Source organism: Scheffersomyces spartinae (genome assembly GCF_019049425.1).
Source record: "Scheffersomyces spartinae strain ARV_011 chromosome Unknown scaffold_22, whole genome shotgun sequence".
NCBI classification, from domain to species: Eukaryota; Fungi; Ascomycota; class Pichiomycetes; order Serinales; family Debaryomycetaceae; genus Lizanozyma; species Lizanozyma spartinae.
In genome coordinates, this window is record NW_025065069.1 from 88,170 (window position 1) to 113,992 (window position 25,823).

Sequence of the window (25,823 nt, forward strand, 5' to 3'; positions counted from 1 at the left end):
AACCAACGGTAGACATTGACGACATTTAGACTTAATATAGCCATGACTATGCTAAACCGAACCCTTCATGACCTTCTGTAATTGAAAGTAGTAACGCTTGTCTTAGTGTTTCATAAGATTCATATGCTGGTAAGTTTACCTGATTAAAACATGTGTGTGACGAAGGCAATCTGTCAATCAGACCATAGTCTCTATGGATTTGAAACTTACAGTTACCATTGGCTCCACTCAAGTTCTTGAACCCATTCAACGGCACTTTGGAAGTCCCGGTTGCAAACTGTAAGAGTTTAGCCCGTTCTTCGTTATCGAACGACTTCACGGCTCTCCAGAACCATTGGATTTGTATGGTAGAGGGTGAATAGTTCACATACAAAGTATTGGACTGCCAATCATCAACGTCAATGTCGGGAAGTCCACTAATCAATAACTCCAACTCTTGTTCGTCGAAAATAGACACCAAGTCCTTAGGGATGATCTCATGGAACCCTTGAAGAAAGTTATCCATTTGTTCTCGAACACTGGTTTGAAGTCTGTACTCTACCACCTTCTTAATGTACTCCAGTTTGTTCTCTTCAGTAACAGCAATGTTTCTTCCGTTGGGGATCAAGTCAATGATCTTGTGTTCGCCGTAGTCGTCGGTTTCCACTGAGAAGTCTTCGGTTAAAATGTCGGTAATGTCGTTTTCAAGCATCCACATCAACGACTTATAGTACTCCAAGTCTAAGGTCTCCATGTCCTTTAAAGACACGGGAATGCCCAAGATTCGCTTATAAACTGCCCGGGAAAAATGACAGTCCAAGTAGCAGTCGTCAAAAATAGCTTTACCAATGATCTTCCCAATGAACTTGAAGAACGAAAGGTGTTCCGGATTAATGTACGACGTTCTGTTGGGATGGAATGTCGTAGCATCAGAGGCCACTGGGATGAACAAAGCATAATCAGGATTAAACATCTGTCTAGATAACACTTGGTACCATTCTCTGGTGACTCCACCGGCGTCCACACCGCTTTCACCTTTGAATTCAATCTGCAAGGTTGAGTTTCGGAACTCTTCCTTGGACTTGAAGAACAACGCCCGGTAAGAGTCCAAAAAGACCTGGTCTCTACGTACAGAAACAGCCAAGGTGTTTTCAGTATCAACGTCTTGAAGCAACCGACGATCGAAGTATGCCTTTTTATTGTCAAATTCAAGCACCCGGGGGTTCCTAATAAGCATTCCAAAAAGTCCCTTCATCAAATTCGGGTTGGCCCGAACCATTGCGTTCAAGATCTTCTTATGTTCGTCCGTAAACGAAAAAAAGAGCCTCTCAATGGGTTCCTTGGTATAGTCGATCTTCTTCACTTCAAACGAAGCCAAATCTCGTACTTGCATGTCTTTGATCTTGCTGTGCTTGCACACAAGCAAAAGCGACTCAATTAACGGGGAAAGCAATGTGGCAACCTCCCCTCGAGAGTGTTCTTCACACAACAGCAAACACGAGCTTAAAGCGTCCCAGAGTGTTCCTAGTGATAATTGTTGATACAATTCCGTCAACATCTTGTTGTCAACATCTTCTGCCTTGTTCCCATCTTCTGCCTTGTTCCCGTCTTCTGCCTTGTTCCGGTGCTCGTACATATAGTCCATCGCCGTAAGAACACGAAGAAGCTTTGTCTGGTTGGAAGACTGAGAACTAAACTTAGCCAAGAGCTTACTGTCAAGCTGCTGTTGTTCTGGAGAAGCTTTGATCAAGTCAATGGCCTCGTTAAGTTCATCTATGATAAGCTTACCGAAATTAGTAGCCTCATCAGATAAAAACACCGTGAAAATCTTCTGAGAGTGTGGTAACCAAGACATATTTTGCATGGTACTTATGGTTCGTCTGAAGGTGACACTGTGGAATTCGTTCCCGGTTAAAATCCGAACAATATAAGCATAATAATGGTCTGGGATCACCGGAGCCAACGTAGGAGCTGGAGCAGCAGGGGTTGCATTGCTGCTGTCGTTCTTATCGTCATCTGTTCTCTTAAGCGAGGCCAAAGGCTTGGTGGCATTCTGTAGCACGTGGGCTAAAAGATACACCAAGAATTGATCTTCGGTAGCCAAAGGATTAGCAAGTATCAGTATAATATAATTGATGGGGTATCTGTTCTTCTTGACCATCATTTCCTTAATCTTATTCTTGGGGTCACCTTTCTTAACCAAGAATGGGATTTCATGTTCGGTCAACATGTAGTAACGAACATAGTAGCTACTCTGCAACAAATGTAACATGGCTGTGACAAATTGCACACCCACATTCTTTGACGTGGCTCCTTTGGGAAGCTCTATACAACCTCCACCATTAGGACCACCGCTGCTCTTAGCTTTCATCACAACACTTTGATAAAGCTTTTCGATCGAGTTCTGGTTTGTAAGCAAGTCATGCATTATGGCTATCATTAACCCAATAACCTCGTTCCGGGTGTGCTTGCTGAAACACATAAACAACAAGGTATCATGAATGTAAGCTCTAAACGGATGTGGCTGAGGATAGAACAAAAGACGAAGAATGGAAAACACCCCAGTGGCATCAACAAATGGAGTCTGAAATACCTTTAACTTGAGTCTATCATTGTTTCTACCGCTTTTACTACTGTGATTCTCATGTTCGCTCAAGGCATTAACAACAATATCTTGTTCGTTCTCTTCACCATCTTGATCATCATCTTCATCGTCTTCTTCAATATTGTCTTGATCATCGTCAATGGCTCTCATGTTCTCAATGGCAGAGTACCGGCGAGCCATGGACTCCTGTTGAAGGATCTCTTCCCGGATCTGATCAGGGAGAGCATCCAAGAAATCAGGATCAATTTCTCGGACATCGGCATTGGTGTTCGAGGCCGTAGCACGACGTTCTCGTACGTGTTGGGTGAACACTTCTTCTCGCATATCTTCCGGTAACGCTTCAAAGAACTCAGGATCAATATCTGTCCCGCTAATGTCCACCTCTCTATCACCGATTAGAACATAAATAGGTTCACGTTCTCCTTCAGCAGCAACTTGTTGCTGTTCTTGCTCCAGCTGCTGCTCCAGTTGAAGTTCCATTCTTTCCTTCTCTTCTTGTTCTCTTCTCTCCTTCTCTTCTTGCTGTTTTTTCAACTGTTTCTGTAACTTCTCCATTCTGACCTTCTCCGCTTGCTCCTTCTTCCGCTTGTAAATCTCAGCACTCTTGTCTTGAATCCGATTGACTATGGCCGGGGTTACCCTCAAATAATACAAGCTTCTATTGTCGTAAAATAACCTCATGGCATCACTCCATCTTTCCACTGTGGAACTGAACTTAATGACGGAGTTTACCTCGCCGTCGTTGCCCAATTTGGCCAACGAAAGGAACCCGTCTAGAGCTCGTTCAGAGTCAAGTCGAGTGCCGTTGCTGCTTCCAAACGTAACAGAATCAGAAAGCAACGGCTCGTTCAAAAGGCCACCCACAAACGACGACCAAGACGAATTACCTCCTGCATCATTGCCAAATATCTCCAAAAGTGCAGTCAATGGGTTACCATTTGGCGCATTGCTGGACACCAAAAGTCTTTCCAAGTCCCCTTCGTCGTCGTCGTCGATGTTGTTGGTGTCGTTAGAACGACGGCCAGGGGTTATGGTGACAATTCTAGGGTTAAAATCTTCTTCATCTTCGTTATTATTGTCGTCTTCATCTTCTGACACTTCTCCGTTCCGCATACCGTCCAACCATTCTGTGAACTCATCATCGTCGTATTCGCTGCCATCGCTATCGTCATCGAATCCAAAGAACTCCGCTTCATCGGAAACATTGCTGCCTTCACCGTCATCATCATCAAAATCTTCTCCGTCTTCGTCATCAGAGTCAAAAGTAACTTCTTCAATTATATCAATAGCATCACCTTCAGAATCCGTAGTTTCATCATCATCGTCATAGTCATAACCATCGGAGTCTTGGTCGTGCATAACTACTTCACCTTCATCATCATCATCTCCCATGGCAATATCAACATCCATATCAGAGTCTTCTGCCTCGAAATCATCAATGTCGTTGGCGTTCATCTCGTTGTCCGACACAAGATCTATCGATTCATCTTCTGACCATAACTCCTCTGGAATTTCGTCGAGTCCAGAGAAATCGTCCTCTTCAGATTCGTCAATGTCGTACATTCCCAACGTAGAATTACGGAATAAATCTGGCACATCTTCCCTATCGTCAGAGATAGGAACAATTTCGTCGTCTTCATCGTCCCGCTCGCCATGCTCAAACAATTCTTGGTTGTCACTCCGAACTTTCCCTAACGAGTTGAGCACCTTACTTCCGGCCTTAATCACTCGACTGATGTCGGCGTAGTTCAAGTCGTAATCAGCAGTTACTTTGGCTATCAAGTTGGGAACCTGCTTGTCCATCATACACTTGGTGATGTAGAACGAATCGTAAACCGTGGCCCTCTTGTTCCGTAATGAGCTCACCAAGGAAGAAAGCTTGTTGGAGAACGGAGCACCATAAAGCTCAAGCACTCGTTGAAGTTTGGCATATTTGATTTCCGCAACAACGGTACTCATCTCCAGAGTATCGATGAGAATCTTACCGCAAACATCAGTAAAGAACTTCCGGATAAAAGCCATGTCAATGTCTTCATTCTTGGGATCAGGCGAGTTCTTTTCGTCAAGAATTGGAGTGGAAATTAACGAAACAAGTGCAAGCTTAGCCAATGTCGATAACGTATTCATTCTGGATGCCTTGATGCTGTTCTCGTTCTCATTAGGGCACAAAGAGACCATTTGGTGAATCATAAAGTTCAATGCCGTGGGAAGTGGCCTGATTTGATCCTCAGCTACTTGTCTCTTGGAGAAAGATATAAACTCAAACTTGGCTTGCTTGTAGGAACTCAATAACTCAATAAGAACCTGAAGAATAAAACAGGCATAGGCAAAATGTCCGTTCTTGAACACATCGGCCTTGATATCATTCTTATTGTCTTCTTTAGTCTTCTTTTTGTTGTTACGGGAACTGTTCTTCTTGGGTTCCTCTGGATGCGACATCCAATCCTGTTTCATAGTGTGCATCAACTCATGCAACAACGAGTGAACAATTCCCGTAGTATGTTGGCCCACAACATTTTTATGAGCATCTTCCATTTCAACATCAGCATCAGCTTCACCATCACCGTCTTCCTTGTGGTCCTTCTTCTCGTCTACTTTACTCACAATTAATCTGTTTTGAGACAATTCAGAAGACCCGTCGTAGCCCTCAAGAACAGTATACTTGGTGAACGTATCTACGTAAACTGTCGGCTCCCGAAGAACCAAGGCAGAGGTCTCCCGAAGACACGATTCCAATTCTCTCTTGGACCTCAACGAGCCAGAGAACAAATGTAAAATGTCCGGGGTCATATAGTTCTTGAGAATGTCCACGGTTTCATAGCATCTTCTAAGAAGAATAATAATAATCTTTCTATAAGGATCAAACGTTTGGTTGGAATCGCTGGTGTACGAGAGTGCAACATGGATCAACTCGCTCAAGACACTAGACTTGACGATCTTGCTGGCATATAGTTGATCTCTAGCATATAATATGAGCACTCTTCCCAAAGCATAGGCGGTTTTCTTCTCCAGAATCTTTCCAAAGCTCAAGATACATTCCAACATGTTCTCCTTAAGTTCTGTTGAAACCTTGTAGGGTGGAGCCTTGTATTGAAACTTGTGGACGGTCTCTTCAACATTGGGAACGTCACTCATGGTCAATAATGTCTCCAAGATGAACAAGAGATATGCAAAATACTCTTCATTCACATGAACAACATTATTGTGATATTCAGCGCTGATAAACTGGGCTGCTTGTTCAAGAATAACAGAGTTCTTACAACACTTGTTCACACACCAACTGAACAAAAGTGCAACGGGTGCAATGCGTGCACTAGTGCTTTCTTCCTTGTTGTGCATCATTTTCTTAAGGTGTTCAAACACAATTTCAGTCGGATCATTGGAAATGGTCAAGAGAACTTCCATAATAGATTCAACACATCGAGGATAGTTTTCTGTCAATATGAAAAGGTTCTTTAATATTGAAGACGCAATCTTAGCGTAAAGTTCAAGGTATTCCTCTGAATTATCACGAGTTGTCAACGGATGTTCCATGTCATCTTTATTGGCAAGTTCCTTTAAGGTGTCACTAATGTCGTCAAGATTGTATTCCCATAAATGAGCATCGTTCTTATTGATGATATCTCGTAGATCTCTGGACTTGTTGGTCATATTAATGGCCTCTTCCATTGGAACACCATTATCGATCAAGATTTGAAGATCTTGACCACGAGGAGCAACATTGTTGACGTCAAAGCCCACAAATGGCTCAATCTCGGTGTCTGCATCAAGTTTGGTTACCAGAATAGCCTGATATATGGTAAGACATTGCTCAATAACCTGCGAAGGAATATTAGAACTGTTGATACCTCGACCTTCTGTAGCAAAGAGCTGTGACTCCGGACCAACAGTCTTCAGAAGCAACCTCATAGCTAGAACTCGGGTTTGAAGCAACACTGATGAAACCAATTGGTTGGGACCAGAGTATCCCCTTGCAAAGTAAGAACTGGTCATGGGCAAGTTCGGCATTAACTCATCTCGAACAATATAGGCAAATGAAGTGAAGATTTGGTAAATGGCATTCTTAATGGTGCTATTCTCAGCAATACTAATGTATTTGAGTTCCTTTGTTTTCTCCACTTCGTCAGGGGAGGTTTCAAGTAAGTTGGACCATAAAGATTCGGCAATCTTGGAGATTTTTTCAAAGTACAGTGTTTGCAAGAGCCCAATAACAAGTGCAGTGTTCCTCAAGTCTTTAGGTGCCTTTTGTGACAAACAGTGGCTAACGAGGTTCACGAGAACCAACGTATAGCTTGACTCTTGAGAAGTGTCCGGGAACTGAAGATCAAAGAACTTGGAAAACACTTCGGAGATAGAAAGGATGATTTGCACGGCTTTCCTCCTTAGCTCCGGTGTAAGGAACTCTTGTTTTTTGAACATACAAATCTTTGGTAACACATTGAACAAAATTGCTGATTTGTAAGTAGTTTGACGGAATAGCTCTCTCATTTGAACGGTGTTCTTATATTTTGCTGTATTCCCGTCTCTTTTGGGGGGGTCATCAAGAGGTTCTTGCGAGTGGATCAACATCGGTGGCATGTCGTTTCCATAATCTGCATAGGGGATGGTAAGTGCAGCAACTGAGGCAGGAAGGTTGGATCTGATGACGGTTTCTTCAACAGTACATCTTCTTAACAAAAGTCCGATGTTTAGAATGAATTCAGAGTCAATTAAAGTCGCCAATTGAATGATTCTTTCCTTGAAAATCGCAACATAACACAGTGTAAGCACATGGAGCAAGCAGGAAACCACGTTGATTTGTTGCAAGAGCTCTGTCCCCATTTCCAGGCCGTCGTGTTCAAATCTAACAAAATGACTTACGGTTGTAGATTCATCGTGGATGAATGCTTGGATCTGGGTACCTCGTAAATGATGTTTTAATCTTTTAATCAACACTTCTAAACCATATCCTCGTTTAATACTGTCAAAATAGCTTAGTATTTCCTCTAGTCTATGTGAGTCAAAGGAATCAATTATATCATAGGGGCTATTTGGAATGGTTAAAAGATCACAAATGTACTCAAATGGAATCGCTTCCAACACCTCTGCGTCCCATTGTTGGTAATAAAATAACCCACCAGTGAAATTAAATATATTGTCCAAAAGGAAGAATTTAGAAGTCTCCCAGCTGTTAACTCCTACACCTCCTTCCACTTTGATAGGTTCATCATCGTCATTTTTATTATAAAAAGTACCTTCAGACGAAGTATAAAACTCAACTCCTTGAAGGTTCTCTCTCAAAAATGGCACAGCATCATGTAATAATTCTTTGACTTCTTTGATGATTAACGGTTTAAGTTCAGGATAATATCTTGATAATTCGTCAAACGTTCTTCCTAAGCCTAAACTTGAACGGGAATCCAATTCTTTGGAAAGCTCAACGTCCAAAAACACTTTGAAGTTATCACGAATGATCGAACTATCAAGAACATCTTTGAGTCCTTCTTTATTCAAGCAAAGAGGACCAATGACATCAGCCAACGAAGCAAACATGCCTGCTGATGGGAAAAACAATTTGCTGTAATTATTGAACAAGGTAGAGATGACATTGGCTTCTTTCAAAATAGAATATGCCGAAGGGAAATTATTGATAGTTGACCTGATTGAATTCACCGTATATCCTACTACTTTTTGATCAAAAAACTGGGGGTTTTCAAGTATTGTGTTGAAGCATTGTAAGATTGGAGAATCAAAAAGAGTCCTCAAACGGTCACCAAAATCAATATCTAAGATTCTGGCAACAACCAGTATTAAATCAGTAATATAGGTACGTTCGTCTCTAGATAATTTCAAATTCTTTGAGTGGTTTTCCATAGCTAGCCTCACTTCTCTTTGAATGGCTTCTATAAGAATCTCAAACCCTCCAAGATTGTCAAAGTCGTCCAAGACTTCGTTGCCTATTTTAAAGCAAGCATGAAGGGCCACGGCTGCAGTACCACAAGTTTTCTTGTATTTAGTTTCTATTCTCAAGAACGATAATAGATCATCCATAAGACCAACAATTTGTAACCTGGTGCTGCAAGAAGTATCAAGAAAATAGTAAAACATGGAAATAAAATAGCAGTTGGCAGTTTCATCATATGAAGGGTCGTTCGAAGCCACTTGTTGTTGAATGTGTCTTAAGTTTTGGAACATCATTCCATGGCTTAGATTACCACCGAGATAACGAAATAAATCCCCAGTCCAGGTATCTTTCACGGAACAGTGAACAGCGAGACATAATAACGATACTGTGGCTGAGTAGTACACTTCTTTAGAAACGATATTGGCGTATTCTGGCAGTATCAAGTCAACCACAAAATTTAAATCAGAAACATGATGGGCCTCAATAAAACGGGTAATGACAAAGTCTGAGGGACAGGCACAAAATAAAACGGCAATTGCAAAGCATTTCATTCTGACTATTTTCTCCCGTAATTTCATGGCATCATGAGATCTTGTGTTGAACGACTTTGCTATCAAAGCCGTCAAGCTGAAATCGTTCCAGTGGTCCTTGGGGATTGAGGCAGAGCCTTTATCAAGGATTTGATCGTATGAATACTTTCGAACATTCTCATCAGACATGAAAAAAGTCGAAACTCCTTCTTTAAGTACTGTTTGCTTTGAGGATGATCTTTTCTTCTTTTTGTCGGCTTTCAGTGTTTCTCCGGCTGTTACAGCAGAAGCAGCAGGAGCAACGTCCTTCACCACAGACGAGGAAAAATACGAAAAACTGAGTCCCTTCCATTTGGAAGGATATTTCATTCTCGGATTTAAAGCATCCACCAAGCTATAATAACCTCCAATTACTCTTGAATCCTCCAGCGTATGCGTCTTTGATTGGCTCACTTTCTGAGAGAACCCCACAGGCAATGGCGGTGGGAAACATTGCGCAAGACGTAGGATCTCCATTTTGGTTTGCTTGGAAATAGGATTCAAATAGTACCCCAAGTCTCTTTTAGTCAACACCACACAAAACTCCAAGGCTTCGAGTTTAACGTCTATGGAAGGAGTTTTGATAAACTTGGAGATTTTGCCTCCAAGAGTACACGCTTGCCACGAGTGGAGTTTTATCAATTCTCTAACAAATTTTATAATGGAAATTACCAATTGACTATCATAATTGTTGATCAATTGGAGCCTGACTTCGGTGTCTTCCAAGCCGTATTTGTCAATCAATTTGTCGATAATCTTTTCAAATTTGGACATGACTTCAACCCAATAAAGCGTGTCGCCTTTCTCTTCGGTCATGTTCTTGTTCAACACCTGACTCAAGTCCTTGTCGTCACATTTTAAGATTTCATCTATCAAGGGTCGGTACTGGCGACCTCGCTCTCTGGTGGCACCAACTGTTGCGTCCGACATATTCAATAAATACAGCAGTGTACTTGGTAAACTCTATGTAGCAAATTATCAAGGGGGGACCCTTTGAAATATTATCGATACCAACTCAGCTTAGCAATTGGAAGAAAGAAAGGAGTAACTAATATTGTTAAGGCCCAGTGGATTCTTTTCCTTGAGAATATTCGTGATCCATATGCAGGCTCGACCTAGACGGTCATCGTCTGCACAGCGACGCTACCGTACCACGACTTAAGTCGAACTAATAATAAATAGATACCACAACAACCAACTTAATATACTTAGTACCAGTCTTGCCGCATGAACTATGAGTCGACAGTTGAATGATAAGCTGACTGCCAAAGGTTCTGGCGGCCTAAATGTTGAGATCCATCCGTTACTTAAAGAGATTACCCCAACACCTCGACTACCCAAGAACCATAATCCTTTGAAGCGAAATGTTAGAGATGTCTTTGACCCTACCGCCATTAATCCCTATTTGAATCAAGCTGATACCGCCATTAAAGCGAAGAAACACCGGGGGTTTGAATTGGCTCCTCAGGGGAAGTTTATAGCCGAAGCCGATGCTCTTCGAAGTCAGCTTAAAGCTGAAGCCGAACAGAATAGACACGAAGAAGAAATACGGCTGAAAGGGCTTGTACCCGACATAGTCATAGGCGAAGACAAGTACAGACTTGAGAACCCTCCCATGGTTGAGTGGTGGGACAAGCCTTACTTAACGGTTAACAGTTATGAAGAATGTCGCTTGGATGAATCCAAGATAGACTACGAAAATGAATCAGCACCTGTGACTGAGTACATCCAGCATCCAGTGTTCATAGTTAATAAGGACAGTTCAACAACAATGAGTCCGGCTGCTTCTACTGCTGTGTTTTTGACGAAGAAGGAGATGAAGAAGATGAGACGAAACGAACGGTTACAGAAGCTTAAGGACAAACAAGACAGAATAAAGTTGGGCATAGATCCTCCGCCTCCCCCTAAAGTCCGCTTATCCAATCTTATGAATGTTCTTGCCAATGAATCGGCAAGAGACCCCACAGCACTAGAGATGAAGGTGAGACATGAGGCCAAGGCTCGGGTCGACCAGCATTTGAAGCAAAACAAACAAAGACAACTCACCAAGGAAGAGAAGCAAGCTAAGATACAACTGCAACATGAAAGAGATTTAAGTAGGGGGAAGTTTATGGTAGTGTTTAGAATTGAGAGTCTTAACAATGGGAAACATCTTTATAAGATTAACATGAATGCTAAACAATTGGAGTTGAACGGTATATGCTTACATAATCCCAAATTTAACTTGGTGATAATAGAAGGAGGTAGCAAAGGGATCAAGTTCTACAAGAAGTTATTACTCAAAAGAATAAACTGGAACGAGCAAGACGAAGACAGTAACGACAATGTCGTGGAGAATAAGTGTCGAATAGTTTGGGAGAATGAAGTGAAACAATTGACTTTTAAGAAATGGTCTCAAATGTATACGCAAGATGATGAGAATGCTGTGGATGTACTTCGGGCATTTGGATTAGAAAGTTATTGGCCACAAGCGTTGGCGGTGGAAGATTGACCGCAAGTACGACATTTGGTGATGTAAATGTCGCATATAATATAAACTAATGTCGTAATTCTATCATTTTCCAGTTTAAAGCATTTCCTTCCATTAGTTTAATAAATACATACATTACTTTTTGTAAAGGGATACGCCAAGTAATTCAACAATTGCTTTACCAGCAGCAACAACTTCTTCATCGTGATATCTTCTACTGGTTAATTGTAACCCAATTGGGGCACCAGAAAACGTTTGAGGATCATATTGCTCTAACTCCAACTTCTCCAACTCAGATCTGAATTGATAATCTTTGAACGTGTCGTCCCATTTGTCGATCTCACTGTCCAGGAACAACCCGGTTTGGAAAACAAGTGTAGGGAAGTCCAAAATGTTGAACAACGAAGTATAAGACCAACTGTATACACATTCACTAACTGGAGCAACGTTGCAGTAGGTTGGAGAAATAAGAAAGTCGATTTTGTTATCCACCATGTATTTTGTGTATTCCAATCTTAAGTTGTCTCTGATGTAATTCAACTCACGGTTCTCGGTAGTAGAGTACTCTCTAGAACCATCACCATAGTTCAAAGACCATTTGGTCAATTTGGTCAATGGTTCACCAGAAGTTCCAAGGACCCGCTTATTCAGAGCATTACCATCACAGTTATACATTTTGTGGACCGTCTCATAAGCAAGCTTGGTCTTCATGGGTTTGAAGTCAATGATTTTGGCTCCAGCTTTGGTCAACTTATTAACAACCTCCTTCAATCCCCTGGTGATAGGTGGAGTTGGGTGCACTAACCCATCGTCCCATATTACACCAATAGTCAACCCGGAAACAGAAGGAGCGGGTAATTCTCTCCATGGCATCCGTACAAGTGTTCCATCCAAGTCCCAAGGCTTACCATTGTTCAAATAGTGTTTCATCCAAAAGTCAATGTCTTCAACAGATCTAGCAAGAGGTCCACACACTCCGAGAACTGACTCTTGACCTGAAATCGTCGCAACAGCACCCGCAAGCGACACTCTATTAGAAGTAGGTCTTAGTCCAAAGCACCCCGAGAAGGCTGCTGGAGATCTAATAGAACCTCCAATATCAGATCCAATTCCCATCGTGGACCCACCAAAGGCAACAATGGCTCCCTCCCCAGATGACGAGCCTCCACTGGACAACTTCATGTTGAAGGGATTTCTCGTCAAGCCAGTGAAGTTATTGTTGGAGTCTAGATGCATCAACGTTTGCGGTTGGTTGGTACGAACATAAAACACAGCCCCCAAGTCCTCTAACACTTGAATAGTTACGCAATGTTCGGGTGTAACGTTATCAACCCAAGCAACCATACTGGCGTGGGTAACCTTATTACGGTATGCATAATGCTCCTTAAGAGAGATGGGTAACCCATGCATAGGACCAACCACTTGACCGCCGGTTTCGGCAAAATATTTATCCAACTCTTTAGCTCTTTCGTAGCCTTCGTCGGTGAACAATTCCATAGCACTGTTGGTAAGTTGATGACAAATCACTGCTCTCTTAGCATAAGCCAAATACACAGACACGGCAGTTAAGGAACCAGAAGCAAGCTGCTTCTGTAATTCAGTAGCTGACGTCTCAGTGATGGCCAATTCCTCAGATGTAAGCAAATTACTCTTGTATAGATAATCAAGAGAATTGAATTGGTCATCGACTAATTGTTCAATGGGTTTGGGTAAGTCAATTGCATACTTTGGATCAATGGCTCTTGCAAGAGCCTCACGATAAGCTATGACTTTAGGCAACCATTCCTTTTCGTACTTGACTGGGTCTTCAAACCCATCAAACTTTTCAGTTGTTAAAAATTCAGTATACTCGGGCATATTGGAAGGAAGGAAGTGTTTAATAAGATGAAAAGAATATTTTACCTAGTACAATTATATAATTGACAGGGGGATGTCGTCCTACTTATATTTCGGTAAAAAGACTCATTCATCTGCCAGTGCTATCCTATTTCCCCCTATAATATTTTCTTATCGATCATGATTTCCTTTTCCAGTCTTTACCGTCGTTGAGCCTATGTATTCTTTGCAACATGTATACACACCTACCCCAACCTTTTCATTATAATCGCTATGGTGGATATACCTTATAATGAAATTGCCTAATCAGGTGGAATCCGTCTTATCTTAATAAAGCCCTGCATATAACAACACTTTGCATTAGCTTTCATTTCCTCATGTTAAAATATGCTTCAAAAAAAAGTGGCGGAAAGAGCCAAAAAGGGTAATTGCATGCCACTGACATAAAATTTGGCTTCCACCTGCCAGTAAAGACCAACCCACAAAAAACATTAATGCTACGTATAGCAAAAATTGTGATGAATACTTCAATCGGAACTATGAGCTGAACCTTTTTTCAGGGGTGGAAAGCCCCGACACCCAAATCCCCTTATCACATTATGACTGGATCTTTTGTTGTAATACATTCCGTAGCCAACCGTTGTCTGGTGACACAAAAGCCAATAACAAAAAGCCAGGCCCTTATCAGTAGTCGTTATCGGCTTGCCACCAGTTATCAAAATTATAGAGACGTACATTCTCTCTAATTGTTCTATATTTGCTATGTGAGATTGTACAGAAGCATTCCTTGGTGCAACATATGCTACAAAAGCCTTTAGCATTATAGACCAACTTTTCATGCTCAACTGAATTGAAATAGATGTTCTCTTCTTAGCAACAGTAGATATAAACACATAGATATAATGTTTTCGTTATTCGAAGCACATTCTCTACAACCAGTTCGTAAGCGAAGACAAGACCATTCCGGGTTTAGTAAACCGAGTCTCCAAGATTCTCGTAAGAAAGGATTCAATCAGAAGCGCATAGAACAACATAGCTTTGTGGGGACTAGATCAAAATCAAGATATGGCTGCGATGGATGTCGACTGAGAAGGAAGAGATGCGACGAAGTCCATCCCATATGTGGCGCGTGTCTGAAGAGGAATGATACATGTGCATGGAGTTATCATCTTCGAACAAAGGAGAAACCTACCACTATTGAAAAAGTGCTGGATCCTAAGCTTGAGCGTCATGAGATTGAATATCAAGAGTCAGATTGTAAGCTAGTTGAAATTGAGTCTCAGGACGACTTTGTTGAAGAGAATGCCAAAGCTGAGACCCACCATGCGTTGGTTCCGTATATGCCTATTAACGATGGTGATAATGATAACGATATCGAGTGTGTACAACGTGTAACGGCTTTAGAAGATGCAATGGACGACATGTTCAAGTCCAATACCTTATCTCCGCGGTTGGTGTTCACCAGTGCACCGTTAAAGTATCTTGACTCCAATGGATGTCTATTCTGGGATTTCTATAGGTATAAAGGTTCAGCTATTGGTTGTGTGGGAATTGATGATTCCAATTACTTCTTCAAGTGTTATGTGAAGGTTTGTGAAGGGAATGAAGCTATCTGTAATCTTTTAGCTGCTTGGGGAGGAATATATCTTAAGGATAACCCTGAAGATGAAGTAGTTCACAGTTATATTCGTCGAGGCTATTCACTATTACCCCCAACAGATGCTCAAACGCTAATAAAATGCAATGCCAAAAGGTTCTGGGCCATGTGTTTCTACAGCGTACTTTATACGTTTTATGTTACTACCGGTGACCCTAATCATTGGTGGCCGGTGTTTCTTAAGTTGAAGGAGATAATTGATCTCAGTGGAGGCCTAATACAAATATGTGAAGACTACAACTATTCTAATGATATCATCTTTATTATATCACTGATGCAATATTTCAGTTGTACGTCAAGTGAACTATGGATCAACGGACCTATATATCCGTTAAGTGAATTCCAACAAGTGTTTGCTAAAGTTGACTTTGGTAATTTCGGAGTTGATCCTGTACAAGGTGCCTTCTACACAATCTATTGGAGATTGGCAGAAGTTGCAACTAACAAGATACTACTTGAAAAGCAAAAGAGTTACGTTGAAGACCTTTATCGCAAGGCTTCAGCTTCACTGTTCACCAATGAAACATTAAATGAACTATATAAATCCGCTAAGTTGGATTATGTTGAATGTTCGTTACTTGTGTTTGATTCAATGATGTTGAAAATTAATATGGAGAAGCCTTCAATTAGTCAATTGCTCCTTATTAGTGACGACACTGAGCATCAACTACAGATCGATATTTTTGAAACATATAAAAAGGTATGTAAACTTTGCTGCTACTTCCATTTGAAAAGAGCTTCTCCGTTGGTCCATGAAGTGCAAGTTCTATTGGAAGAAACATTGCATTTGGTGGAGGGGCTTCGAGATTCTAAGATGCGAGTATCAATGATAATCCCGTTATTGACTTGCAGTATGGCTGCAGTAACTGATTATGATAAAAGAAGAATAGAAAATTGTTTTAAGCATTTAAGAGATGGGTGCGCAGTTTATAACGTTGATCTAGCTTGGTTCTTAGCGCAAGAAATTTGGTTGCGGAACCCCGAAGGTAACAAAATAGTGGATTGGGCTCAAATATGTAAAGAAAAGAATTGGCATATAAATGCTTGTTAATGAATACAAATATATACTGTTTAATACCAAATAAGAATGCCGTAAAGTAAGAGTGGATAATACTGAACACTTGATCACGAGGCCCAGAGTCACGTGATAACGTCATTCGATCTCATTGGTCAGACAGCCACGTAAATATTTCGGTGATCTCAAATGGGGAACTTCAAATGTGGAGACTACCCTTAGAGTCACCTTCGGTTATCTATTCCACTCTATCAGTTATGGGTTCCGCATACACTATTTTAGGAAAGCAAGTTCCTGCTCATTATGTACGTACGATACGAAGGAGGAACATACAGGAAGCGTTCAATGTATTGGTACGCAACTATTGTGAAGCTCTCAACTAATGTATAGAAGCCTCATTGCTTGTTTCAATTGTATATCCTAAATCATAAAGCATCTACTAACAATATTTTTAGTTGTCGATTTTGACATTGGGTTCTGTGGCCGCTTTTGTTGCTTGGCCCAGTGCTAAGAAGGAAGCTCCTGCAACACCAGCTGTTGCGGCTGTTCCTGTCTCTTCCAAGGAAGATGACATTGACTTGGAAAAGTTATTGAAGTATGTATACAAGTATCTCAATTGGAGTTGAGAGAATTATGTATTGGGTATAAATCAGCCCAGGTGTTATAGGGGGTAATAACTTAGTGGCATTTATACCTGTGCGACCACCATGAGACTGAAGGTATATGGGAGTTGTGTTTACCTAAGTTGACAATGTTCATCCTATCAGCCGTCCAGCGCAATATTAAGTACGATTATTGGTCTATGTCCCACTGTCACTGAATCTCGCTACACCTAACACCAAAAATAATCTAATCCTTCGAGAATGCACCACAGACTTACTAACCACAACTATAGCGACTTAACAAAAGAAGAATCAAAGTAATTGTTTATATTTATATAAATTTAATATGAATCATATATCAAGCACTGTGTAGACTCCAAATTCAATTAGTAGAGAAACATCACATTCCCGTTTCTTAACTGAATTATGTGGGTAGCATTGCAGCCTTATGTCTGACACCTCTTCCGCTGACTAAACATGGATCGGTGCAAAACCTGAAAACGGAAGGAACGTAAATAAGATCTGTACGCGTGTTATACAGTCTGCTATTCCAGTTATTGTTTTCTTAACTAAGGATCTACACGTCTATCAAGTGATATCGCCTACACGTCATAATTACATGTGCTTTTGTGTTACTTTGCGCGTGTCACGCGTCTCCTAGAAATGTTCTAAGCTATTTTTTTTTGTTTACATTCGCGTCTCATCACTCATATAAAAGGAAAGCCAAAGTACTACTCTTTTTATTTGGTACATAAGTTTTCGGAAATCAACTGTGTTTCTTTCTTTCCACAATGCAAGTTTTCAAGAGAGACGGTCGTCACGAAAATGTTCAGTTTGATAAAATAACTACCAGACTTCGAAGATTATGTTATGGTTTAGATGCCAAACACGTTGATGCTACTTCCATCACTCAGAAGGTTATTCAAGGTGTTTATCATGGTGTCACTACTATTGAATTGGATAACTTGGCAGCTGAAACAGCTGCCTATATGACTACTATTCATCCTGATTACGCCATCTTGGCTGCAAGAATCGCTGTGTCCAACTTACACAAGCAAACCACTAAGCAGTTCTCTCAAGTTGCAAAGCAATTGTATGACTATATTAACCCTAAAACTGATAAGCATTCTCCTATGATTTCTGAAGAAACCTATGCTACCATCACCAAGTATGCAGACGAATTGAACTCTGCCATTGTGTACGATCGTGATTTCAACTACAATTATTTTGGATTCAAGACTTTGGAAAGATCATATTTGTTAAGAATTAATGGTAAGGTTGCTGAAAGACCTCAACACTTGATTATGAGAGTGGCTGTTGGTATTCATGGTGATGATATTCCAAGAGTTATTGAGTCTTATAATTTGATGTCTCAAAGATATTTCACACATGGTTCTCCAACATTATTTAATGCTGGTACACCAAATCCTCAAATGTCCTCATGCTTCTTGGTTGCCATGAAGGATGATTCTATCGATGGTATTTACGATACCTTGAAGACTTGTGCTTTGATCTCTAAGTCTGCTGGTGGTATTGGGTTGCATATTCATAATATTCGTTCGACTGGTGCATATATTGCTGGTACCAATGGTACTTCGAATGGGATTATTCCTATGGTTAGAGTCTTCAACAACACTGCTCGGTATGTTGACCAAGGTGGTAACAAGAGACCTGGTGCCTTTGCTCTTTATTTAGAACCTTGGCATTCAGATATTTTTGACTTCATTGACATTAGAAAGAATCACGGTAAGGAAGAAATTAGAGCAAGAGATTTGTTCCCTGCTTTATGGATTCCTGATTTGTTCATGAAGAGAGTCGAACAGAATGGTACATGGACTTTATTCTCCCCCAATGAAGCACCAGGTTTGTCTGATGTCTATGGAGATGAGTTTGAAGCCTTATACGAAAAGTACGAAAATGAAGGTCGTGGTAGATCCACCATTAAGGCTCAAAAATTATGGTATGCAATCTTGGAAGCTCAAACCGAAACTGGTACTCCTTTCATGTTATATAAGGATGCTTGTAACAAGAAAACCAACCAAAAGAATTTGGGTATCATCAAATCTTCTAACTTGTGTTGTGAAATTGTTGAATATTCTGATCCTGATGAAGTTGCTGTTTGTAACTTGGCTTCCATTGCTTTACCTTCATTTGTTGAAAATGATAGTGAACATTCATGGTATAACTTTGAAAGATTACATGAAGTATCCAAGGTTGTCACCAGAAACTTGAACAAGATCATTGACCGTAACTTTTATCCTGTTGAAGAAGCTAAAAGATCTAATTTCAAGAATAGACCAATTGCTTTGGGTGTTCAAGGTTTAGCAGATGCATTCATGGCTTTGCGTTTACCATTTGACTCTCAAGAAGCAAGAGAATTAAATATACAAATCTTTGAAACCATCTATCATGGTGCAGTTGAAGCATCTATTGAATTGGCCGAAATTGAAGGACCTTATGATTCTTATGAAGGATCTCCAGCCTCTCAAGGTTTATTACAATTTGATTTATGGCAAAGAAAACCTACTGAATTATGGGATTGGGATTCATTAAAGCAGAAATTGGCAAAACATGGTCTTAGAAACTCTTTATTGGTTGCTCCTATGCCAACAGCTTCTACATCTCAAATCTTAGGTAACAATGAATGTTTCGAACCATATACTTCCAATATTTATTCGAGAAGAGTCTTAGCAGGTGAATTCCAAATTGTTAATCCTTATTTATTACGTGATTTAGTTGATTTAGGTATTTGGAATGATGCCATGAAGAATCATATTATTGCTAACAATGGTTCTATTCAAACTTTAGCTAATATCCCAGATGAAATCAAGGCATTATACAAGACCGTTTGGGAGATTTCTCAAAAGCATATTATTGATATGGCTGCTGATAGAGCAGCATTCATTGATCAATCTCAATCATTGAACATTCATATCAAAGACCCAACTATGGGTAAGTTAACATCTATGCACTTTTATGGTTGGAAGAAGGGTTTGAAAACAGGTATGTACTACTTAAGAACTCAAGCTGCTGCAGCTGCCATTCAATTTACTATTGACCAATCCACTATTTCAAGCGCTGGTACAACTATTGCTACTTTAGAGAAACTTAACCAAAGAAAGTATGTTGCTCGTGCTATGTCTAATGAGCCAAGCTCTTCCAGTGAACCTAGCTCCACTACCCAATCGCCTTCACCATACACTGCAGGTAGTGAACCTACATCAGTTGAAAATTCCCTCGCTGAATTGAAGCTTGATGATAAGACTTCAACTCCAACTCCAGTACCTGCCTCTACAACTGATGCACAAGGTGAAGAAGAAGAATCTGAAGGAGATATCTTTAGTTCAAAGGTCATCGCTTGTGCTATCAACAATCCTGAATCCTGTACTATGTGTTCTGGTTAATTAGTATGTCTCTGGGGGGTCTTTTATGTATATTAATTATTGTTACGTTTAATTAAGAATTGGTATTATAGTAATCATTGTAACATAATATAACTTACTTTACAGAATAGAACGGAATGAGCTGCATTACATGAAGGATAGAACCTTCCTTGCATTGCGCACTGACGTTCGTGTTTCATTTTACATTCGTGTGAGCATACCTCACATCTCCTTATCTGGGCCAATCTCCGACCTTATATTCCGGTAGCGGACCGAAGATACCGCGCGATCCCCCCTGCTTAACAAAAGAGCATACTACCATAACCACCACACCCACAAGACACTCTACCCAAAGGAGGGGGAAAGAAGGAGTAATGAACATAGCAAATGAACGGGGGATACAATCTAGTACAGTTGAAGAGTATATTCCTCTTGAAACCTTTGGCAAACTGGACTCTATGGAGGAATCAAATAGATTATTTAATGCCGATGGAACGGACTTGGAGTCGGATGTAGTAGATCACCTTGAAGGTGAAGATGAAGATGAAGATGAAGATGACGACACGTATTATCCATTTGATGATCCCTATGATAAAAGATCAACTGTTTCAAAATGGTTTAGTCTCATAGTTAAAGGGCCATGCAATCCGAGAGATGAGGCTCCTGGCTCTATTAAAGCACTCCAATACATAGAAGACATTCCAACCAAATTCCGTCATGGTGTTCTGCCCAAGATCCGATTAGCATTATTGGTGGTTTATCTAATGATGTGGATGCTTGTGGTTTACCACTCCTTAATATCGTATTTAACGTTGGCTCCGTCTTCTTCCGATGATACACCTATTCTCATTCTAGACTGTGGAGGAGAACCGTTATTCTGGAAGGGTAAAAACAATCAGTGTGGTCTTGACGGCAAAGGATGTCCATCATTGGCAGATAGTGAAGATGTCATCATACGGTGTCCTGCTTTGTGTGAAAGAGAAAGCTACACCTTCTCCTTCTTACCTGTGGGGGACCAAATGATAAAATATAGAGGCTACTATATTGGAGGTGGTGCGGTCCAATCAGATTCAAAGAGAGAGTTCAATGCCCAGCAACTATCAAACCCTTATAGGGCCGATTCGTATCCATGTGGAGCTGCTGTTCATGCTGGAGTAGTCTCCTCGTATGTTGGAGGATGTGCTAGGGTTTCCTTTGGGAGTAAAGGGAGAGGAAGTTTCCCTGGCACCAAAGCTTATCACAAAGGGCTATCGTCTGTTTCGTTTGATTCGTTCTTCCCCAGTTCCTACTACTTCAAGAAGTTGTATCCTGATGAAAGCTATGTCTTTAGTCAATGTAAGGATCCTCGGTTCATGGTGTTGGCCATTAATGTTTTGTTGGGAGTACCCATAGTCTTTATGGCCAGTGGGGCAGTCATGTTCTGGACCATGAGTGTTGTTGCGTTTTGGACTATATGTATGGCTACAGATCCACCTATGAAAGTTGAAGCTGCTGATCCGGAAACTTTGGCTAACTTGATGTCTTTAAGCTTAGGAAGATTCTTGCCAACTTGTTGTATCCTTAGTGTTCTTTGGAAGTGTTCCATAGAACGAACGTTGGGCAAATCTGAAGACCACGACGCGGATCCAGATCCAAGATCTCCTCTACAAAGACTTGTATTGTGGTACCCTTTGTTCTGGGTTGGAGTGTTGAACAACTTAACTTTTGATAGACTTCATTTGGACAGATTCACATGGACAGATTTGAAACTGCAACCGGGTTCAATGGCTGTTGGTGTGACATTAACTGTTGTGGTCGCCATCTGTTGTTGTGTTCAAGCGTATCATATTTGGAGATCTGGTCGATTTATCCATACATTATTGATATATGTTTGTTTTGTAGTTGGGTTAATTCTTATTGGTTGTTTACCGGGTTTAACGTTAAGAATCCATCATTATATTCTTGCGATGCTCTTAATACCGGGCTGTGCTACCCGTGGTCGAACAGCCCTCCTATTCCAAGGCTTATTATTGGGACTCTTCATCTCCGGGGCCTCTAGATGGGGGTTGGCTTCCATAGCGGAGACCACTAGAGTGCTACTTCGAGATGATCCTATTGGAACCATTGAGCCTCCGTTGCTCGTCGCCTTTGACTCGGTTACAGGACTCTTGAGCTGGACTAGCAGTCAAGCCGTCAATACTGTAAAGTACCAAAATTACTACGATGGTATAGCTTTGATGATCAACGACGTTGAAGCATACATTGGACTCAATGAAGGTTCATTGAACTTGACAGCGTTGCTAACAACGGAGACTTATGGAAGTTTACTCAAGCTTTCCCTTAACGATACTCAAGCTTTAGATGCAAATCAGGATGTACTGGTGTATCTTCGAATAGCCATGAAGATCATCGATGAGACTACTATTCAAACGGCTAAAGCCATGGGGTTACCCATTTGGAGTGACTTCTCTAGGGCTGGGGTACTTAAGTGGCCTTCAGGGGAGTTCACCTCGTCACCTACAGGACTTACATAAATTACATTACACGTACATAGAATACACACATCGTTCGATTAGTGCGGCTTCTATGTACGTGTAATGTAATTTATGTAAGTCCTGTAGGTGACGAGGTGAACTCCCCTGAAGGCCACTTAAATTACATTACACGTACATAGAATACACACATCGTTCGATTAGTGCGGCTTCTATGCGGCATACACGTGAACGTCGTACGACACCGTAAACCTTAATTTAGGAGGTACATCTGAGTACATTCCTCAGTATATCTCAGACCATTTCATCAATACTTGAGGATACTGAAAACTACCCCATATTCCGCTAAGGAGTATAATACAGAATAACAGAACAACACAGTACAACTACAATTGAGTACCCCTTTAGACAATATCAACTTCCCCCTGTATGTGCAGACAACTCATAGTCCAATTGGCTTGCAGAAGGACCTTCTGCTACAGTGCCACTATTTACAGCGCACCGGAAGTCAATGCTCGGTGGTTTTATGCTACAGACGTACCAGAATCCAAACCAGTGTGGACTGACTACACCAAGGAGCTGGACCCCACCAAGTTTGTGGAGTTTTCTAAGGGAGACTCTGCCAGATTAGAGACGTCATATTCGAAGTTTCGAACCTCGGGGAAACCGCTTTACACTGGAGTTAGCGAAGACAAATTGTTACAAGTGAATCATGATACTTTGGAACTAGAACCCGTTTATTGGGAAGGCCCAATCTACGAAGTCAGAAGAGGGATTTGGTTTGACCATAATAAGCTTCCACTCTCTGGTGAGTTGACCAGTAAGATTGAAGCACTGTACCAGAAGCTTAAACCGTATGAGTTTAAAGATGATGAGGAGGAAGCCATGGATGCTTCAGAGGTTGTTGAGAAATCATTAGCCAGAATTAAAGGTCAATTGGAAGAAGTAAGAGCAAAGCATCACCAGTTGTATAAAGTGGATGAACAACCAGATATGGCCGATCTCGGGAATGGGAAATATGTTTTATTCTTTAATGAATCTGAAGCCGTGATGTTCCCTTCCACCATCAACAACAGCTTCCAATTGGATATCATTCGGAACTTTGGGAATTCAGGTTCCAATTTGTCGTTGTTGGAGCTAGAGCTGATTAGTCGGGGTTTGGATTGTTCTCTGTCGAAGTCTATACGGAGTTTACCTGAGGATATTGCCAATCTTTACCACAGTTTAATGGCTGATGAAGATACTAAGAGTAGTGAAACTGAAGCTGAAGCTGGACCTGACGAACAGCTGGCTAAAAATAATGAAGATAACGAAAGACTTCAAAAGTCAATGGAAGAAGATTATAATCTTTCTGTTGATACTTCGGATAGAGAAATTGACCATTTGGTTTTATGTGTTCACGGGATTGGTCAAATCTTGGGGATAAGATATGAATCTGTTAATTTCGTTCACAGTGTCAATGTGTTACGGAAAACTATGGCTAATGTCTTTTCTGCTAATGAAACAAAGAAGGATAAGGACGAACAGCAGAATTTAAATAATAAAATTCAAGTGTTACCTATTTCTTGGAGACATGGGATTGAGTTTACTCCATACAAAAGGTTTCAAACAAAAAATGCTGCTGGTCGATTCTCCCTTCCAACATTAGAAGAAATCTCTGTTGATGGAGTTAAACCATTAAGAAAAATCACAGGTGATGTTGTCCTTGATGTACTCTTGTACTACGAAGCAAGATACATTAAACAAATCTATGAGATTGTCACTACTGAATTGAATAGAGTCTATTCCAAATATATGGAGATGAACCCTAATTTCAAGGGCAAGGTACATATTATGGGACATTCACTTGGTTCAGCAATAGTTTTCGATATTGCGTCATTCCAGAAACCTACTAGACCAAAAGAACCTGATTTGAAAAAGGACCTTTTGTTTGATATTGAAAACTTATTTTGTGTGGGATCCCCCGTGGGGATCTTTCGGCTTTTAAGGCAAACCAATATTCGGCCTCGGTCAGAGGTGGATAAGTCTTACGATTTCCTGGACTCCTTTGGTATGGTTTCTTCACCTAAATGTCAAAACTTGTATAACCTATTCCACCCTTGTGATCCAGTTGGGTATCGTATGGAACCCTTGATTGATCCTATGTTGGGAGAATATAAAGTAGATGAGGTTCCATTTGCTATAAAAGGATTCAATTCCCTGGTTCAAGACTTGCAATCTTTAGGCAGTGATGTGGCTGAGAGGTTTTTAAAGGCAGCTGGTTGGTTCAAGAGTTTCCAGTCGTCAGAAAAAAAGGTTTCTAAAGAAAATAGTACATTGGTAGAAGATGAAAATGCTTTAGGGGACATTGTGTCATCCTTGTTTAGCGTTGAAAGCAAATCTTCAAGTCATAGTGGGAAGAAAAGTCTTCAAAAGAAATCTTTATCTCCATCACTACAAAAGACTCTTGGAGATTTGAATAAGAATAATGGTAGAGTTGATTATTTATTGCCTATGGGAATGTTTGATTTTTCTATCATCATGGCATTGAAAGCCCATGTTTCATACTTTGAAGATGAAGATGCTGTTGGGTTTATTATGCGTGAAGTATTAAAGAGTAATAAGTGATTTTTACTATACGATGATATTATTCCATTAGCAAGTCATCAATACTTTGGTCAGCATCGTGTTTGATCAATTCAAGCATTCCTTCCGGTAATATTGGTTCATTGTTACCATCAACAATGTATCTAAAGGGCATTTCTGTTGATTCATATTTATTGTACCTAATCTCCGGGTAATCAATAAACTTGATATCTTCAAACTTGGTTTGACCATCAATTATATGTTTGGTGGTTCTAATGGCAGTATCTGTGGTCATTTGTAAACTGCCCAATCTTCTACCGGCAAAACCATATTTCTTTCTTAGGATTCCAGTTCTGTCGACCCGAGGATGAGACCCCAAGATTCCTCCAAACACAAAGTAATCAAACTTTTGATGGTCTTCGGGTGTCAAATCTGTCTCTGCTGCTGGATCTAAAAGACACACTCTGGTGGCATCGAGACCTCCATCTATTTGAATACATTCCTCGGTTGTCCATTGTAATCCAAGTTGTCTCAATCTTGAAGGTATCGACTCTTCAGTGGTATCATCAGGAAGAGATGTGAGGATAAGGTTTTCCTTACCGACATCACGGATGATTTGAGCGTATTCTAATGTCACCCATTCAGAGAAACCTTCTTCCATGTGTTCAATGACGTACTTCATCTTTGGTGATCTGGTGGTAGTGATGAGCTTGGTGAAGGTTGCTTATCTCATCGCATTTTTTGTACATCCACAGCATTAGATGTGGAGGCACGTAGTGCCACATTT

General features: G+C 40.7%; 7 protein-coding genes across 7 annotated transcripts; 4 read left to right on the top strand and 3 right to left on the bottom strand.

The window, feature by feature from the left end:
* Nucleotides 1–46: 46 nt before the first annotated feature.
* TOM1 (E3 ubiquitin-protein ligase) lies at nucleotides 47–9,967 on the bottom strand (the record flags this gene model as incomplete). Its single annotated transcript, XM_043193423.1, has 1 exon — nucleotides 47–9,967. The coding sequence occupies one exon, from the start codon at nucleotides 9,965–9,967 to the stop codon at nucleotides 47–49; it is 9,921 nt and encodes a 3,306-aa protein (XP_043047432.1).
* Nucleotides 9,968–10,271: 304 nt separating this feature from the next.
* Nucleotides 10,272–11,528, top strand: PRP3 (U4/U6-U5 snRNP complex subunit; the record flags this gene model as incomplete). The annotated part of the gene is made up of 1 exon (XM_043193424.1): nucleotides 10,272–11,528. The coding sequence occupies one exon, from the start codon at nucleotides 10,272–10,274 to the stop codon at nucleotides 11,526–11,528; it is 1,257 nt and encodes a 418-aa protein (XP_043047433.1).
* Nucleotides 11,529–11,642: 114 nt separating this feature from the next.
* Nucleotides 11,643–13,364, bottom strand: KQ657_002671 (uncharacterized protein; the record flags this gene model as incomplete). Its single annotated transcript, XM_043193425.1, has 1 exon — nucleotides 11,643–13,364. One exon carries the CDS (start codon nucleotides 13,362–13,364, stop codon nucleotides 11,643–11,645), a length of 1,722 nt encoding a protein of 573 aa, XP_043047434.1.
* An 881-nt stretch (nucleotides 13,365–14,245) lies between these two features.
* Nucleotides 14,246–16,726, top strand: KQ657_002672 (uncharacterized protein; the record flags this gene model as incomplete). The annotated part of the gene is made up of 4 exons (XM_043193426.1): nucleotides 14,246–15,986; nucleotides 16,298–16,320; nucleotides 16,471–16,610; nucleotides 16,669–16,726. 4 exons carry the CDS (start codon nucleotides 14,246–14,248, stop codon nucleotides 16,724–16,726), a joined length of 1,962 nt encoding a protein of 653 aa, XP_043047435.1.
* A 682-nt stretch (nucleotides 16,727–17,408) lies between these two features.
* Nucleotides 17,409–20,021, top strand: RNR1 (ribonucleotide-diphosphate reductase subunit; the record flags this gene model as incomplete). Its single annotated transcript, XM_043193427.1, has 1 exon — nucleotides 17,409–20,021. One exon carries the CDS (start codon nucleotides 17,409–17,411, stop codon nucleotides 20,019–20,021), a length of 2,613 nt encoding a protein of 870 aa, XP_043047436.1.
* Nucleotides 20,022–20,374: 353 nt separating this feature from the next.
* KQ657_002674 (uncharacterized protein) lies at nucleotides 20,375–25,078 on the top strand (the record flags this gene model as incomplete). Its single annotated transcript, XM_043193428.1, has 3 exons — nucleotides 20,375–22,439; nucleotides 22,734–22,746; nucleotides 22,954–25,078. 3 exons carry the CDS (start codon nucleotides 20,375–20,377, stop codon nucleotides 25,076–25,078), a joined length of 4,203 nt encoding a protein of 1,400 aa, XP_043047437.1.
* Nucleotides 25,079–25,097: 19 nt separating this feature from the next.
* SFM1 (protein-arginine N-methyltransferase) lies at nucleotides 25,098–25,718 on the bottom strand (the record flags this gene model as incomplete). Its single annotated transcript, XM_043193429.1, has 1 exon — nucleotides 25,098–25,718. One exon carries the CDS (start codon nucleotides 25,716–25,718, stop codon nucleotides 25,098–25,100), a length of 621 nt encoding a protein of 206 aa, XP_043047438.1.
* Between the last annotated feature and the right edge of the window lie 105 nt (nucleotides 25,719–25,823).